The sequence below is a fragment of the Macrobrachium nipponense genome, chromosome 5 (assembly GCF_015104395.2).
Source record: "Macrobrachium nipponense isolate FS-2020 chromosome 5, ASM1510439v2, whole genome shotgun sequence".
NCBI classification, from domain to species: domain Eukaryota; kingdom Metazoa; phylum Arthropoda; class Malacostraca; order Decapoda; family Palaemonidae; genus Macrobrachium; species Macrobrachium nipponense.
The window spans coordinates 85,022,939-85,041,057 of record NC_061107.1 but is presented as its reverse complement, the minus strand read 5'-3'; the positions used below and the strand labels follow the sequence as shown (position 1 = coordinate 85,041,057).

The 18,119-nt window shown below is 33.7% G+C and overlaps 1 protein-coding gene across 1 annotated transcript in view; it reads right to left on the bottom strand.

The window, feature by feature from the left end:
- Positions 1-1,935: 1,935 nt before the first annotated feature.
- LOC135215473 (phosphatidylinositol 4-phosphate 5-kinase type-1 beta-like) overlaps positions 1,936-18,119 on the bottom strand; it is a 555,040-nt gene continuing 538,856 nt past the window's right edge. Inside the window, 1 exon segment of the mRNA XM_064250216.1 lies at positions 1,936-10,838. Within this exon segment, the coding sequence (XP_064106286.1) occupies positions 10,755-10,838 (84 nt within the window). The 3' untranslated portion in view covers positions 1,936-10,754.

Sequence of the window (18,119 nt, the reverse complement as noted above, 5' to 3'; positions counted from 1 at the left end):
GAAGAAAAGAAAATATGTAATGCTACTGACATCTTATGCAGAACAACATTCTAGCAATGGTATTAGATACCAACCTGTCTGTAGACACAGAAAGCTTTAAGAACATCACAGAGAATTTAGAATAAGTGGATTATTCCTTTTATACTATGAAAAAGAGAGCTTGAAGTCAATGGTATCACTCTGTATCTTCAAATATTCTATACCAAAGGCAGTTTTATGCAAGTAGTACAGTGAATCATGAAGGGGGGAGTGGCTAATTTAGTTTTGATTTTGCTGGAGCTCAGCTTCTTACTCTAATAATCACACCACTTGCTGATCTATTTCAGAATTCTACTCAAGACATCAATCACTTTGTTTTGCACTGAAGGATTGAATAAGTTGCATCATCTCTACAGTACTAGTACGTTCTCTCAGACAACAATCTTGTCATTATTAAAGACCAAATATGACACAGGTCAATATGCAGTGACAGGTGAAACATCAAACTATTATTTTGGACCCAATGCAAACATTTTCAAAAGCACTCCCCTGGTTACTAAAAAAATAAATGAAAGAGATAGGGTAAAGTGTTTACATTACCCTTGTCATCAACCACGGCAGAGGTAGCACAAAAATAAACTTGAACTAATTTGAACTTATTCACAATGTTCAATTATGTCTTGGATGTAAAAATTTACAACTGGTGTAAAAGAGCATTAAGGAACCTACCCAAATTATTCATTTAAGCATTTTAGTTTCCTGGGAGTATGTATGTATATAAATACCTACATGTGCATATATGTGTGTGTGTATCTCCAATTTAGACAGCTAACAACTTTACAGAAAAGTGTATCTGATTACTTATGAAAGGCAAGTAAAACTTTACAATTACGTAATCATTCTTGCAGACGGAGCTTCTCCAAAGGTAAAAGATTCTTATGAAATTCTTTGGAAAAAATTCTTGAAAAAATTCCTTATTCTGTAGCATTTTTGTGCATTCCTCATAATAAAATACGGTTTCATTGAAATCACTGCTCTATGTAATATATCTTTCAACTAAGTTCTTTGATCAATTCACATTACACTAATGCCATAATCCACACATGCTTCGTATAATTCTATGCTCTCAATAGTAAGACTGATAATTCAGTCACAATTAACATTTTAAGAAACCACTATCTTTCAATAAAAGTTTTATGTATTTCTGTAGACATTTTCTTTGATAATATGGTATGCAATGTTATTTATAGGATACTCAATAATGGAATATTATTTTGTTTTTCATCTATCCCATTTAAAAGACAACCTGGTACAGCAAACCTAACTCATATTCATAGTTGATTTACGCAGTAAATAAATTTATTGAGGTAGGCAAGACAAAAAAAAATCATACTGAACTGGACAACAATACAGCCAACCACACATAATAAGGATTTGAAGTACACACAGAAAAGCATCTCCCTTAAAAATTCTGGCTCAAAAATCACCATTTTCTGGAAATACATTTGGCTAAACAACTACATACATGTACATATAAAAAGTCACTGATAACAATAATGATGAAAGATACAAGCAAAAATATGCAAAAAATACTCTCTCATCTGTAAATAACAGTTGGTATAAAGATCTTCAGTTCATCTCCTTATTCATTTTGAAGGACATGAAGTACAGTACATAGTATTAATTAAATCAAATAAAATTGTCAAAATGCAATTCTGTCAGGATAAAATAATTTCTTTGGTGATATAAATTATTTGTGTTCACTTTTCCATTGTTCTTCAGCATCTGTAACTTCTGGCAGTTTTAACACTAGATAACACAAGAAATCAATCTCCATTTATCCAAAGGCATTTAAAATCATAATTATGTGACCATGCCTTCCAGTCTACGAAACAGAGAGAAAAGCCCAAAATGACAGAGTACCTTGGCTTTGTACTGCTACAGATGAGTCTGTGGAGAAAAAGAAAATCAAATGAATAAAACAATGACAATGCCTAATTGACATGTGCATACAGGATATTTGGAATCAGTTGGGTGTGATACTGTAACCTATGTAGTATACATACTTACCTTACAAACAACCTGAAGAATGTATTGTACTTTCAGTAGAAAACATGTTTTTACAATGTATCACCTACAGCCGAACAATCATTTATTTATCTTTGAAGGTTAACTGAACAAGAAAGAAAGCCCTCAAACATATTACCAGCAAATGTAGTCTTATGGCATAGTACATCAGTAAGCATAACAACAATTAACAAGTAAAAAATGTTCCGAAGTTTCTTCAGCGTACTTTACGTAGTGTTGTGTAAAGTGTATAATGCTGTATGAAACTCTCAGCCATGGCCCATGAAACTTTCAGCCATGGCCCAGTGGTAGCCTGTGATGTACATAGTCATGGCTAGCTTTAACCTTAAATAAAATAACTACTACTGAGGCTAAAAGGCTGCAATTTGATGCTTGATGATTGGAAGGTGGATGATCAACATCAATTTGCAGCCCTCTATCCCAGTAGTTTGTAAGATCTGTCGTTGGACAGAAAAATTGTGGACGGACAGAGAAATAGCCATCTCAATAGTTTTCTTTCACAGAAAACTAAAATCCATTACGCAGACTAAAAATTTTTCAGTAGATAAGACAAAAACTGTTCACAGGTGAGGAATTAGCACTTCCTCTTTCCTCTTGTATTTAAATGAACATTAGCAACATTAGCAAAACAGCATTTACTTTAATTCTACAATCAACTTTGGGCAAAGAAACTTTTTAAAGGTAAGTATATCTTAGTGTAACCAGACCACTGAGCTGATGGCCCGATGGATTAGATGGAGAAATGAATTTATAATAACCAGAAATTCCTCTGGTTCTGCATCAGCAGCAGCAGGGAGCAATCTCGGGGAAACTCTTTATATTGTATTAATAACCAAACCAGGTAAATCTTATGTAATCCATCAAATTATCAGCCAATAACCCCAGTTAAATTGTAAAAGTAGTGAAAAAAACTGTAAACTCATGGGTAGCATCAAACTCAAAAACCCACAAAGTGTAATATATAAACACCCAAATAATGACTGAATCACATAGAACAATCTATACTTGATTCCTCATGTTACACAGAATACCACATTCATGGAGGATTAAGATTGTAATGCAGATGGTAGTACATGAAACTACCCGGACGCAAACTACCATAAAAATGCTTCTACTGAATAGCATGTGAAGGAAGCTTTCTGCTTTTATTCATAACACAAAGATCAAAAATCAGACTACTCTTTCCAGGTGCAAAGAAATAAAAATTGTCAAATGATGTCCCCCCAAAAAGTGTTTCTAGCAGCACATTATTTTTCACAGAAACCAAGGACATTATGAATGAGTTACCAAGTGGAGTTAAATGTAATGTACAGAGTATAAGTGCAGCTCTGCTATAGTACATGTATTTACACTGGCTTACATCTACAGCATTCCTAGTGTGTTCTCAAAATTGCAAGAATGAAAGTACAAAATATATATCAGGACCTCATCAGTGGGTTTCCAATTTCCTGTAAGGAAATGCAGTCATGCTTCATATAAATCAGGTCAAGATAATTACTATACTGAATTAAAACTGGAATACAGTCTGATAGCCAAAACTGCAAATTTTTTAGACCAACTTTGATACACCTGTTAAACTGAGAGTAAACACTGCATACAAAAAAAAGAAAGTTAAACTAAATTAAACCTGATAAAAAGGGTATCTCCTACTATATTATTTGCTAACAGTACTAGCCGAATATAGGTATGTACTTTGTTAAGCTAACAATCTATTCGGCTATGTGGATTAAATGCTGACTTACTCCTTGAATGGGTTAAGCATGATTACTGCTCGAGTGGATTAAGCATTTCTTACTGCTTGAGTGGTGCACTGCTTACTGCTGGAGTGGATTATGCATTTCTTACTGCTGGAATGGATCAAGCACTTCTTACTGCTTGAGTGGATTTAGCATTGCCTACTACTGGAGTGGATTAAGCACTGCTTATTGCTAGAGTAAATTAAGCACTGCTTACTGCTTAAGTGAATTAAGCAATGCGTACTGCTTGAGTGGATTAAGCATTTCTTACTGCCTGAATGGAGTCTGCTTACACTGCTTGATGCTTGAGTGGATTAAGTGAATTGGGTGTTACTTACTGCTTGAGTGGATTAAGTGTTGCCTTAATGCCTGATGGATTAAGCCTCGACTTACTGCTACATTGGTTGGCATTTAAAATCCCCAATGAGCAGGTTATTGTTAACATGTTTTTGGGTGATGCTGTCTGCTTATAATGTGTACAACACCTCAGGCCCTTTGGGGAGGGGGATTAAATGCACCCTCTTACAGTTGGTGGGAAAGGGAGGTGGGGGGGAGGGGGGGGGGGCAAAAACCTTGGTTAGATGTACACCAGATAACACTCCAAGCATACACAGTTGTGTAGTATCTGGCTCCTCTCCTCTTATTTCTGTTTTAGCTGAGGGGATTATATATTGGCTTGCTGAGTCAGTAATTGGCAAGGCAAATCCCAAGATATAGCTATTGTTCTTAACAATTTCTAATAATTGGGGGCTAAAGGTCAACCTTGATGTTATTGTTCAACACAATCATTTAGATTAAGGCAGCAAAATATATAGGTTGACATTGAATAAAATACTTGGGAGCTTACAGTATTCATGATGAAGGTTCAGAATAATTCTTAGACATGTCAGAAGCCTTGCAAAGAGCAATCTAGATACTACACAAATGTAAGTCATTGTCCAACAAAAAATTTTCAATCGAAGAGGCTTTTTTTCTAAATGATCATTCGCTTAAATTTCTAAATTACAGATTTTTTTAGTTTTTAGAATTTTGCTTTAATTACTAGATTATGCATACTAAAATTATTTGAATCCAAAAATTGTCCCTAAACACACAAAGCACCATGATGATGCTGAAGGTATCTGAATTCACACTACAATTTATGATTACAGCTCCAAATTGTCTTCACCTAACAATGCATCTGTTTTCACAGTAGTACTGTCAGCAAGATTGATCAGTTGTTAAGATTACCTCAAAAAACTTTAGCAACGGAAGCATTACAAGCTTTTCAAAATTATTATCACAAAAATCCTATGATTCCAGAAATTAAGTTTCCATTCCACAATCTATATGAAGCTAGTAGTATATACTGTACTTAGAAATCTGGTGAAGTGGGCACTGGGGGAAATGAAGATGCTGATTAAAGCAGTCAAAGCTGCAACTACTATGCCTAGACTGAATATGATTATCCCTGTCTGTGGTTTTTATTTATAAAACTTATTGGATTTTATAAATGGTACACTTTGTGTAATAACAAATTTGATAATAAATTTTAAAGATTAAATCCCCTATTTGATTAGGATGTGATTCAATAAAAAATAAGAGCAAGACTGACATACTTATCTTGTCACACTCACTTTAGCATGGGCACTTGATGAATAACAATGATGACATAATCCTAGGATGCTGAACAAGACATAACTGTAAGTGAAGTGACTCAATTTCTAACCAATAAATTAAATAAATAATCCTGTAATTTATCAAATAGAATCTAATTAATTTCTTAAAAGCAAACTACGTATATGGGAAATTTGTAAGTGAAGAACATTACAGTAATACAGTACTATACGTTATCAAAATCAGACTCAGGATAAAAAATAATCACCTACTACTTATGGCCAGGTAACATTATGAGGCAAAGGTTCAATTTGAACTATTACAGTATAACAAAGGCTCTAACTCATTCATTTAAAACAAATTTGCATTCTTTGTTTGGTGATACATAAACACACACCTTTGGTAAAACTTCATTTGTCAGTCAGCAAGATTGTGCAAAATTTGGTCAGGCCAACAACTGGTTGGAAAGCTGATGAAGAATGCCAAACGACAAAAACTTTCATTTTGAAATATCATAATTTCCACATTTACTTCAATTCTGTTTTCCTTTGATCAACAACCATATGGAGAAAAGATGATTAAAGTAACAAATATAATTTAGGAGAAAATAATAAACAGTACGAAAAATAACATTCTATTTACACCCATAGCCTACCTACAAACATGTGAATTCATCTTTATATACAGATGTGCAAAAACATTTACTATAGCAATTATCACAAAATCTGGACTCCCCTTTCGTTTGCTGTCTCTTCAGAAACATCAGAAAAAACAACTGAATTTTTAATACAAGAATGTCATAACATGTATGAGATTTCAGTTAAATATGCAGACAATACATGACTTACTTCCTTATAACTTGAAAATAAAAAGTAACCCAGAGGGTTAACAATAGCCGAGAAAAACTTCACACGATACTATCCACTGGTATCTTGAAAAGAATGAAGAACAGCAACATCCAAAAATTAAAATAAAAAAAATTAGGGTATAATGTACAATAGCATTATATTTTCACTGTCAACCCTTGCCACCAATTCCAAGACAAATGAAATGGCTAAACTCTAACCTCATGCACCGTGGACTTCAAACCAGTATCCAAGGTTGTGTTAATCTTTGTCTTTTCTTTCTTTCATGTGAGAGCTAAGATACATGCACATTGCAGAATAGGCAGCAAATTACACTTGATCCTTGTTACTTGCTGAGAGTAAGTTTTAATTCCCATACCTTCCATATACTGTTTTATGTATTATTCCTTTCCTCACATTCATCCCCTAAGTTTTAGGTGCATTATAAACAAGAGTAATGAAATATCTATCTTTGGAAATGAGAAATACTGAACCAACAAATATCAAGTCAATCATATAAGAGATTGTTGAAAGCAGCTCTTCATTTTGAAATACCATACATTACTTAAAAGAAAATAACAGACAAACTATTTAACTCCCTAACCAAATCCAAGGTATAAATCTTAACCATGAAAAACATGTGTAAAACTATAAAAATTTACAAATACAATAAAAAATTTAACATTCAAGTTTACATTAATATACTGTATGATTGCGTATAAACACATCAAAACTATTCGGTGTATATATATGAAAACCTAACAACATGTAATAACATAAACTGCTTGTGATGTACCAGCCAGTTTGAATAGTACAAGATCATTCCCTCTTCATTCCTCTGATTTTACAGTCTCGGTGAAAACAATATCACAGGTAATCTTTGTGTAATGTTAGCTGATTTGAATCGAAATACATTTGCATAAAGTACAAACCACTGCTCATTCACAACACACTACTATCAATGTTCTTCAAGAAACTGAAGGATAAGCCATAAATATTTACAGAACACGGATGCACCCAGCAACCTTCAAGAACATACACAACCCACAGGTCGAGCCAAACTTCAATTTCCTCAAATATACGATCAGAGAATGAAGAATTTCCTTGCATGGCTCTTGTATTCTAGGTCAGTATTTACAAACATTGTTACATTCCTTTTCCTAAAAGAAGGGAAAAGCTTTTGGGAAGCTCATTAGATATCCTGTCTCGTATTCTTTTTATGATCTTATCTTTCCAATCGTTTCTTACGAGTCCTTACTATTGTCAGGGTGCTCTCATTCCAATAGCATCATTAAAAAATTATTTAAATTCCATAATCATCATTCTACAGCTTTGTGATACTAAACCTATGAAAATGGTCACTGGTCTGGCCAGACAAGGACCTGCAGTTCCCTGTAAACAAATTTTCCCTATCCTGTTCTTTCACAATACCTGATGCAATATTACTTCGCCATCTTCATGACAGGGAACTTTCCACTAAGAATAAGAAGCTGAGATGGGGATGTTAATTTTAAGCATTCCAAGAAATCTGAAACATCAACATGATGCTGAAGATCATGATGATGATGCTGGAGACTTTCCCCTGGTGTATTCAACTTCCAAACAATTCAAAAGAAAATGGTGATGGAATTTTCCCAAGTGAAGGAATGGTTTTTAGAATATGATTCACACCTTGCCAGTAGACTAACCAGACTGTCTGAAATCATGTCAGGTGTAAAGGCTGCTATATCCTTGCAAATTTTTATCATCATTATCTTCATCATTAGCAAATATGTATATTATATGGGACCATCTCAAAGTCCATTAAACTTAGCACAATATGCTCCAACAGAAAACAATGCCCCTATATGAAAAAGTACAAAAATTACAATTACAAAATGAACTGCCTATCATTATGTATTTCTAAACCAGGTAATGGTTCACTCCTGCCAAGGATGAAGTACCTATCAATTACAATTCCCATGAGGTGTAGTACATATGTTATTTTCAAGGCACAGTGAACACCCCATATTCGCGAACTCTCATATTCGCGGATTTCTCTCTGGAACATATACCGCCATTATTCGCCGAAAATTTGCCTATTCGCAGTATTTTCCTATGAGAAATATACATAAATTTCTTTTTTTTATCAATTTTATCATAAAATGCATTTTTATGATAACACTTAAAAAAACCAGGTATAAACATTTTTTGTAAGTTTTTCATGAGTTTTAACAAAAAAAAAAAAGGAAGTTTTAAGCGTTTTTCTAGGGGTTTCAGCTATTTGTGGGTAGGTCTGGTACCCATCCCCCGCAAATACAGGGGAACACTGTATAATGAATTGGATATTAAATGGTGTTTGTGGCTTATTATTTGTGATTGCAATGCAGCCATGCATTATTAACACTACAGTCTCTCAAACCTATAGCATTAGCCTGTACAATACCACTAGGAACACCAGTCAACAGCTTTACAAAAAAGAAATAAAACCTTCTGGTACCAGGCAGTGTGGCATCAAAACAGAATGTAAACATTCATGTCTTGCATATCAAACAACAAAACTAGTGCTTGGTATACAAGTACAACAGGTGCTAGTGAAAATTCCAAGTTGAAATATATATTACTGTCCATATAATTTCCATCATTGGCAAAATACAGTACATAATGCCATTTACAACAATCTTGATAGAAAGGCAATGTCTCTGGGGACTCCTGGCATCAAAACAGAAGAAATCTCCAATGGTGGCAGAACAAAAAGATTTGAAGTACAGTATGTGGTATGACTGTCAACATTTTTAGATATAAAAGTCAACCACAATCCTGAGTTTTCTTACAGATTTGAAGATACATTTTATGTGCTTTGCAAGAAAGCTTTGAATCACAAGTAACAATTTTCCGTATACCCAACCCTCTGCGTGAATTTGCTCTGGGATCCGAAGGCAACACAACTCCAAACAAGGATTTCAACCTAATCTGTCACTGTAAGCTTCAATACCAATTCAATAACTACTATCCTCAGAGACAAATTCATATCCTCCCTCTAAGACCAACCACCCTCTTTCATGCAGACTGACCTTACTCACACTGACCTCTCCTTCAACTGTAGCTCAAGACAGACTAACTAAACCCTCAACTCCTTGGGGTCATCAGCCCAAGGATTGGTTGCCCTTGAATTGGGTGCTGTGTGTTTATATCATGATGGTCATTCTATTTAAAGTACTACCTTCCGTTTTTTATTACTGTTCCCAGTACAGAGATGTTCTGTTCTTCTAAGAGTACGTACAGGCTATATCTTTATAAGAAATTCCATTTCCTAAAACATATTTTGTTGTACAAAAAACAACCACTGCCTTACGTCAAGGCCCCTCCTCCTCCATTGTACACAGAGTTGCCACAAATCAAAAGGGATGTGTAATTGGTGGAAATGTAAGAATACATGAAGTTGTATCCAATTTGAGGGGAGTCTCATTGTTTTAGAGATAGTAGTATAAATACTTTATTCTTTATGGGTGGTCTCCTTTTATCCTCAAAACTAGCAGCTTTCATTACATAATGGTTTGAATTCTACAAGACAAAATTTTCTTTTACAAATCTTGAATGTCTGTGTCCCAATCATTTTTAGGTAAAAACCAACCTAATAACAATAGAGATAAAAAACTACACCTGGGTGGCTACAAACCCAAAAACAGATGATTCTGTTCATCTGGGGAGTGCAATAACCCAATTTCAGCAATAAAAAATAAAATTTTAACTATTGCACGCACAAAAATAAATACATTACATACTGAAATCACAAAAAACATGTTCAGCAGGATAACAAAAATAGATACCGCTGATTTTACATTATATCCCTAAAATAATTTTTGTCAACTGCCAAAAAACATAACAGGATCAATAACTGGCACAATATGCATGTAAATTTTGCATTTTAAAGTATAAAATTGTCATATTAAAAAATAAATTGTAACCAACTGACCAAAATTTAAATGTCTATTGGCGTACATACTGTATAAAACCAAGTTATCTGGATCTTGTGGGATAAAGAGTTACCCTCATGGATAAGCAAACCCCACTATGAAATGGAACAACCATTTCTTCAAACCAAATGTGTACATAACTTACAATAATGAGTAAATAATCTGTAAATTAAAAATAAAAATACACACACATCATTTACAGTATACACAATCACAAGACGGCGATGTGCAGCACATAAAGCAGGCAGGCGAAAGGTAGATGTAATATGGACAGGTACATTTCAAGCCAGCAGCAAGCTGCAACCAATACAAAGTGCAAGACAAATCACCAGATATATTTGTGAGCTATTCATCACAACTGCTAGGTAATTCTGAAAAGTCAACATTCCTTTCAGAAGTCTCAATTCATTACCTGCATACTCAGTAACTGTTTCATTGGAATATGTAACCACACAAAAACTATCAACTGCATCAGAAGTGCAGAGCAATAATCTGTTCATTTATCTATTATATAATTTACATTTGACATATACTTCACTGACAAAACTTGCTTTTCACACATATTCCAGTGACTCGTCATGCACTTCCATGGCCATGGTGAAGTGGGTATACGAACTTTGCCGTTTGTGTAGTCGCTTCTGGAAAGTAATAGGATCAAAATAACATTCAGAAATAAAACGTGACAACAAACTACTATTAGACAAAGCCAAGTGTAAATTACAAAATCAATAGAAAAGACAAAATATTTGTTTTTCTACCAGTATGCTCAACTTATTACATAAAAATCATATAAAAATATAAGGGATTAGAATCAAAATAGAATAATCAGCATGGAATGTTTACAAAAACACAGTCAATCTCATTATTTAAGTCTAAATAATTAGGACAAAAACTCTTCAAAAGACAAAAACAAAGTCACATGCAACTAAAATCAAGCCTGGAGAAACATGTTGGTTCCTGCTAGATTTAATAATCAAACTTTCCAGACCATAATTACCTGCCTCTAAAGAAATTTAACAAACAAGCAGTTTTGTACAATATATCCAAATTATGGTCAAGGCACTCTCTTGACATGGTTTGCAGCATACTATATCTCATCAATACCTAATCAAAGCAAGTAGTATGGAAAATAGATGAAAGTTTGGTTGCAGAGGAACAGCTGAAAATGTGATCATAACTGTAATATACATAAGCTAGTCTAACAAAAGGTGATCAGAGCCTACAAAATGAATAAAAATGGATAAGGCTTTTAGACAATGAGGGGCAAAGTACAATGTAATGTATATGAACAGTGAGCAAAATTCACAGACAGGGTCACAGGATCATATGATGGTGTTTATAAGGGGGTAGGAACCCCCTTATAAACACCATTATGGCTCACATTACGGTACAGTATGTTCAGTCTAGTATGTGTACGGTACTGAATTATGGTACAATAATTTTACCAAAATACAGTACTGTACGATTCAACTACATAAAAAATGCACAAAATTCCATCCTGTACCATACCTTAGGCTGGGATATATCACTAAGCAATTACTAATGCATATTGGTGAGTGTGTGTGTGTTTGGAATTTCTTAATTAACATGTATGTATATATCAGTGTGTAATTCTTGAATTAACACATTTTTGTATTTACTGATATCATTATTATCATTAGTAGTAGTAGAGTAATTAGACACTACGTACTAGTAGATTTTATTAGTTTACTAATTCTATCTTAAGTATTGATATCTGTTATTATTGATACCATCATCATTATCATTATCATTATTAATATCATAACGACCACTGAAAATATATATACATGTACATATAAAGTCCCTTTGCTAATTTACACCTGTTAACATGTTCATGAAGAGGGGAATTACAGATGTAGATTCAGGTTGCTTAAACATAGTATAATAAAGTACGAAATTACGGTACATTACTTTTACTATATGCACTGTACAGTATGGAAAAATATTTGAGGGTACAGTACAAAATTATGGTACAGTATTTTAGCCAGGTACGAGGTAAGGAAAAACATTCCATACCTTACCACACTACCAGCTTTCGTAGAAACAGAAAATAAAAGCACTAAGAGGAGGGATAAAAAATGAGAAGTTTCATTAAAGGGAGAAAACTGACTGAGGTACACTTGCAACAAAGAATATATCATTTGTGGGCACAAGAACAATATACACATAGGTAGTTAAGAACAAAATGAAAGAGAAAAGACACTTGCCAAAAATACAGAGGGAAATCTAAGCAAGTTTTTTATGGAGAATTTTCTTCTGGTAAGTAAATTCATAATGTTTAATGAGCAAATGGACATCAGGGCAAAAAATCAGTTGAAGAGATAAAACCTGAAGAGAAAGTAGTCCTGAGTATTACTGCAATTAGTCTACGCCATAACCTGCCACTGTTCAAAGCTCCTCCAGTGTATTACTTTTATATTGATCATTTTCACATATTATACGGCTTAAGGATTTACGCAAGTGTTTCAGTGAAGCCCTATATTAACTATCTATTGAATGATAACAAAGAGTGACTATTTTGAAGATGCATTGAATGTGGAGGAGAGAAGAGAGGCTGAACTGAATGATGCATAAGTGGAAGGGGTTAGTGCAAATTTGGAGATACTTGCTGACTTAAATTCCAAAGACATAAGGAGGAAAATCAAGAGAAGGAAAAGGAAAGGCACAAGGAGTTGTTGGCACTACAAGTGACTGATTGGCAAGGTATGGCTGGAAGAAAGAAAGTGTTGGAATGGAAGGACATTAATATCCATTGGAAGGACCTTAATATCCATGAAGTCAAAAAGTGGTCACTCAATAGGAGTGGAATGCACAGCATTCTTAGGGGTTAAACACATGGCTGATGAGCTATTTAAATAGTTGAATAATGCTGCTAAGCTTTGGAATTTTTCTGCACGAGGGTTAATCCATCATTAAGTAGTTAATATATGTATGTGGCAGTGAATATCCTGTTACCTTTTCCCTACAGCTATTACAAGAATGAGCAAGAGTGAAATATGGTGGTATACAGAGTTGGTAAGATAATATAGATAAAGACACAGATCACACTTTTTAGATGGTTCAATGGAAAAGCAAACAACAGGCTGGTGATAAGTATACATATATTGTACAATAATTTGCATATTCTGGGATAAAGGGAAGGAAGACCTAGAATTTCCTGGACAGACTGAGTAGGTCCTTAATATCCAAGAAAAAAAAGAGTGCAAGCATATTAGATGTAGAGGGATTACACTGATGAGCCTCCTCTTAGGACAAATGAAGCAAATAGTGTTGAAGTTTTCTCCAAAAGAGGTATGAATATGACTGCAAACATTTTCTTCATTTTTCTTGGGAGCCACTCCCTCTTAAGGGAAATGATTTAATGACAAAATACATTATGTACACTCAATTACATATATACATATACATATATACACATATATATACATATACAGGCAGTCTCCGGCTTACAACGGGGGTTCCTTTCTTGAAATGTGCCGTAAGCCAAAAATCGTCATAAGCCAGAAAATTGTCAAAAAATCCTAAGAAAACCTTACTTTGAATGCTTTGGCTGTATTTAAAACTATGCAAACTGCATTTTATTGGGCATTTTTCATAAAAAAAACTTCAAATATTGATTATTTTGCATTTTTGGAGTCATGTCTTCCGCCAGATCAGCGTTGTAAGCGCAGTAACCCTGGAACATGCGTCGTAAACCTGGAATTATATATATATATATATATATATACTATATATATATATAATATATATATATATATAGTATATATATATTTATACTGGAATTTTATATGTATATGTATATATATATATATATATATATATATATATATATATATATATATATATATATATATATATACGTATATATATTTCCAGGTTTACGACGCATGTTCCAGGGCTACTGCATTTACAATGCTGATCTGGCGGAAGACATGACTCCAATAATGCAAAATAATCAATACTTGAAGTTTTTTTATGAAAAATGCAATAAAATGCAGTTTACATAGTTTTTAATACAGCCAAAGCATTCAAAGTAAGGTTTTCTTAGGATTTTTGATAATTTTCTGGCTTATGACGATTTTCGGCTTACAGCACATTTCAAGAAAGGAACCAACCCCCGTTGTAAGCCGGAGACCATGCCTGTATATGTATATATGTGTGTATATTTGTATATGTATATGCATATATATATATATATATATATATATATATATATATATATATATATATATATACAGTGATATATGTATATGTATATATATACATATATACAATATAATATATATATATATATATATATATATATATATATATATATATATATATATATATATATATATAAAGTGGTCCCCCCGTATTCGCGGGGGATGCGTACCAGACCCCACCCCCGCGATAGTTAGAATCCGCGAATGTTTGGAACCTCCATAAAAACGCTAAAAACAGACCTATTTGTTTTGTTAGTTAAAACTTAAGAAAAACCACTAAAAATTTTCATACTTGGTTTTTTCAATAGTTTTATCACAAAAAGTGCATTTTATGATGAAATTGATAACAAAAAACCAGGAATTTGTGGATATTTCTCATAGAAAAAAAGAAAAATACGCGAATGCGCGAATTTTTCTGCGAATAATGCAGGGAAACGTTCCCCGAGAGAAATCCGCGAATGTGTGAGTCCGCGAATCCGGAGAACGCGAATACGGGGGGTCCACTGTACATATATATATACATATATATATATATTATAATATATATATATATCTATATATATATATATATAGATATATATATATATATATATATGGATATATATATAATACTGGTGACCGTATCGCAGACTCACTGACTCGCGGATTTCTCTCTGGACTATATCTACCCATTACTTGTGGGAATTTCGCCTATTCTCGGGGTTTTCCAACAAAAATAATCACTAATTAGTGTATTTTAATGTTATTTTCATGACTAAATACATTTTTATGATACAAAAATGATTTACTAATTTTCAAATATTAATATTGATTAATACTGTATTAGTAAGTTTAATCAGATTAAATGATATCACATAAAAATAATAATTCTCTCTCTCTCTCTCTCTCTCTCTCTTGCAGAGATGTACGTTTTTTGTATGATAGATAAACGACTTACTATTTTCAAAGATTAATATTAATGTAAACAGCAATAATATCAATTCATTAAAGAAAATACTATAGTGAATTAGTAAGATTTTAGTATATAAATTTTAAAAATTATGTAAGAGTGAAGGAAATCCCAGTCTTTCTCTCTAACTCCAGGTACTAAAACTGTCAAATATATCAAGTAATGTGATTGGAGGGGGAGGAGCTGTTGTGTTGTTGCCACTAAGTGTTCATGTAATTTCTCTCTCTCTCTCTCTCTCTCTCTCTCTCTCTCTCTCTCTCTCTCTCTCTCTCTCTCTCTCTCTTTTACTGAGATGCAAGAATTTGTATAGTACATGTACTATATGTTTATTAATACTTTCAAATATAATAATAATAATATTGTGGGCACAATTTTCAGTGTCGAAAATGATAACAATGATTGCAGGTTCACAATAATATCGTATGTGAAGTATATAAAGTCTTTAATAATAAGAGCTTTTGAACCCTACACCAGGTTCATCCTGGCTGAGGATGAACCTGGTGCAGGGTTCGAAAGCTCTTATTTAGTCATGAAAATATATGAAAATGCAGTAATACAAAAAATCTGTGAATAGGCAAGTCTGTAAATAGCAGAGGTTTACCTTACAATTATATATGTGTATATATAGTAGTACCTTAGACTTCAAACTTAATCAATTTTAGAAGGCTGTTCGAAATACGATTTGTTCAAAATATGAAACAAATATCTCATAAGAAATAAAGGGAACCAGAATAATTATCTGGCCCTCCCAAAACGTCCCCCTTTTCACATTTTTTTTTTTTCTATCATTAATGTGTTCAAAAGTTAAATTAAGAGTGTAACGTAATAAAACAGTATGTTATATGAAGTAAAACTTTTGAAAAAATTTTGTTGCCCTGTACGATTTACGAACAGTGTTTGGTGAAAATGGCGCACGGCTGGTTGGGGGGTGGAGGGAGGAGAGACTGGAAGCGTTTGAGAAAACTGAAATGGTTGCAGTAGGCAAAGGTTGATAAAATTAATTTTATTCACATTTTAAAAGGATAATCAAATGAATCTGTAGTGTGTGTGTCAGATTGTTTCTGAGAGAGAGAGAGAGAGAGAGAGAGAGAGAGAGAGAGAGAGAGAGAGAGAGAGAGAGAGAGAGAGAGTAATCAGCCTGTCTGACTGTTGATATGTTTACACCGCATGAAAGAGTTTAATTATGCCACAATACATCAACTTACTGATGGCAAACGGCAGAATTTGAAATAAACATAAGGATTTTGCAAACAAATTCGTAATAAGTATAGAATGAAAGAAAAGGAAAGAGATCAAATAACTTTTCACAAGGAAGCCGCTAATAAAAAAAACAATAGAAAGCACACATAAGCTGAACGGGCAGGCAGTGCATTTATTATGGAGCCGAGATACTTTTACAGCGGTAAAAAATCGTAAAAAGCAATTGTCACTAGAAAGGTATTTTACCATAACCAAAAGAAGTGATTTGGACAAGTCGAGTGTAAGAGAAAGAATAATCATCCCAGCTCAGCTGGTAAGTCAGTAGGAAGCAGACCCTCATCATCAAAACTAATAGGAAACCTTCTCAAAGAAAACCTCTTGAAACACCTCAATGAACTGAACTTTCAAGGGAAGAAATCGGAAAGCTACCAGAAGATGGTTAGTAATAACACTGTAGGCGACAGTGACAGTAAGGGAAAGTAATAAAGCCAGCGAGGACAAAAGAGAAAATAGAAAAGTCCCTCAGAGTGGCGCAGTTTAATGCACAATCAATTTGGAACAAAATAGATCTCTTCAAAGCATTTTTAGCAAGTGAGGAATTAGATATAATAGGTATCACAGAAACATGGATACAAGAGGCAACAAGAGACTTCGTAGGAGAGTACCAGATAGCTATATATAAATTGTTCAAAAAAGATAGACTCAATACAAAAGGTGGAAGCATTATGTTATATGTTTGGAACAACCTCAGTCCAAAAGTGTAAAATTACATCCATGCAAGAAGTGATTGGCATCAACTTAAACAAACTAGGGAGGAAGATAACTCTAATACTAGTGTACAGACCTCCCCACCAATCACAAATGTCCGATGAGGAACTATATGCCCTACCAGGACAAGAAATAAACAACAAACTCTGCATAATAATGGGAGATTTCAATGTAACAGTACATTGGGACACGATGACCTACGCATCAAATGTAGAAGGAAAGAGACTTTTAGATTTTGTAAAAAATGAATTCCTCCACCAATGGGTTGACAAACCCACTAGAGGAAACAACATACTAGACATTGTCCTTTCAACGGAAGATAATCTAGTATCTGACCTTTCAGTAGGTACAAATCTAGGCAAAAGCGATCATAAAATTATCCCATTTCAAATCAATGTTCAACATAAAAAAGAGAAGATATTAATGGGATTAGACTACCATCAACAAGACCTAAAAAAGCTAAGGGAGTGCGTTAAAAATCTAGAGTACAACGAGAACACAGGCATACATAAGCACTGGGAGGCCTTTCATGAGGAATACACAGAAAAACGCTCTAGCTGTATACCATTAAGGCAAATACTAACAAATGGCAACCCTTGGCCAAAGTGGTTCAACATAATAAATTAAAAATATGATAAGAGAAAGAGACAGATTCCACAAATCAATGAACCCACACCCAACACCAATAGAAGCAAGCAGGCATAAAGAACTCTGTAGATTGGTGGACAAATTAGTAAGAAATGCAAAGATAAAAGAGGATATGGGAGTTGCATTAG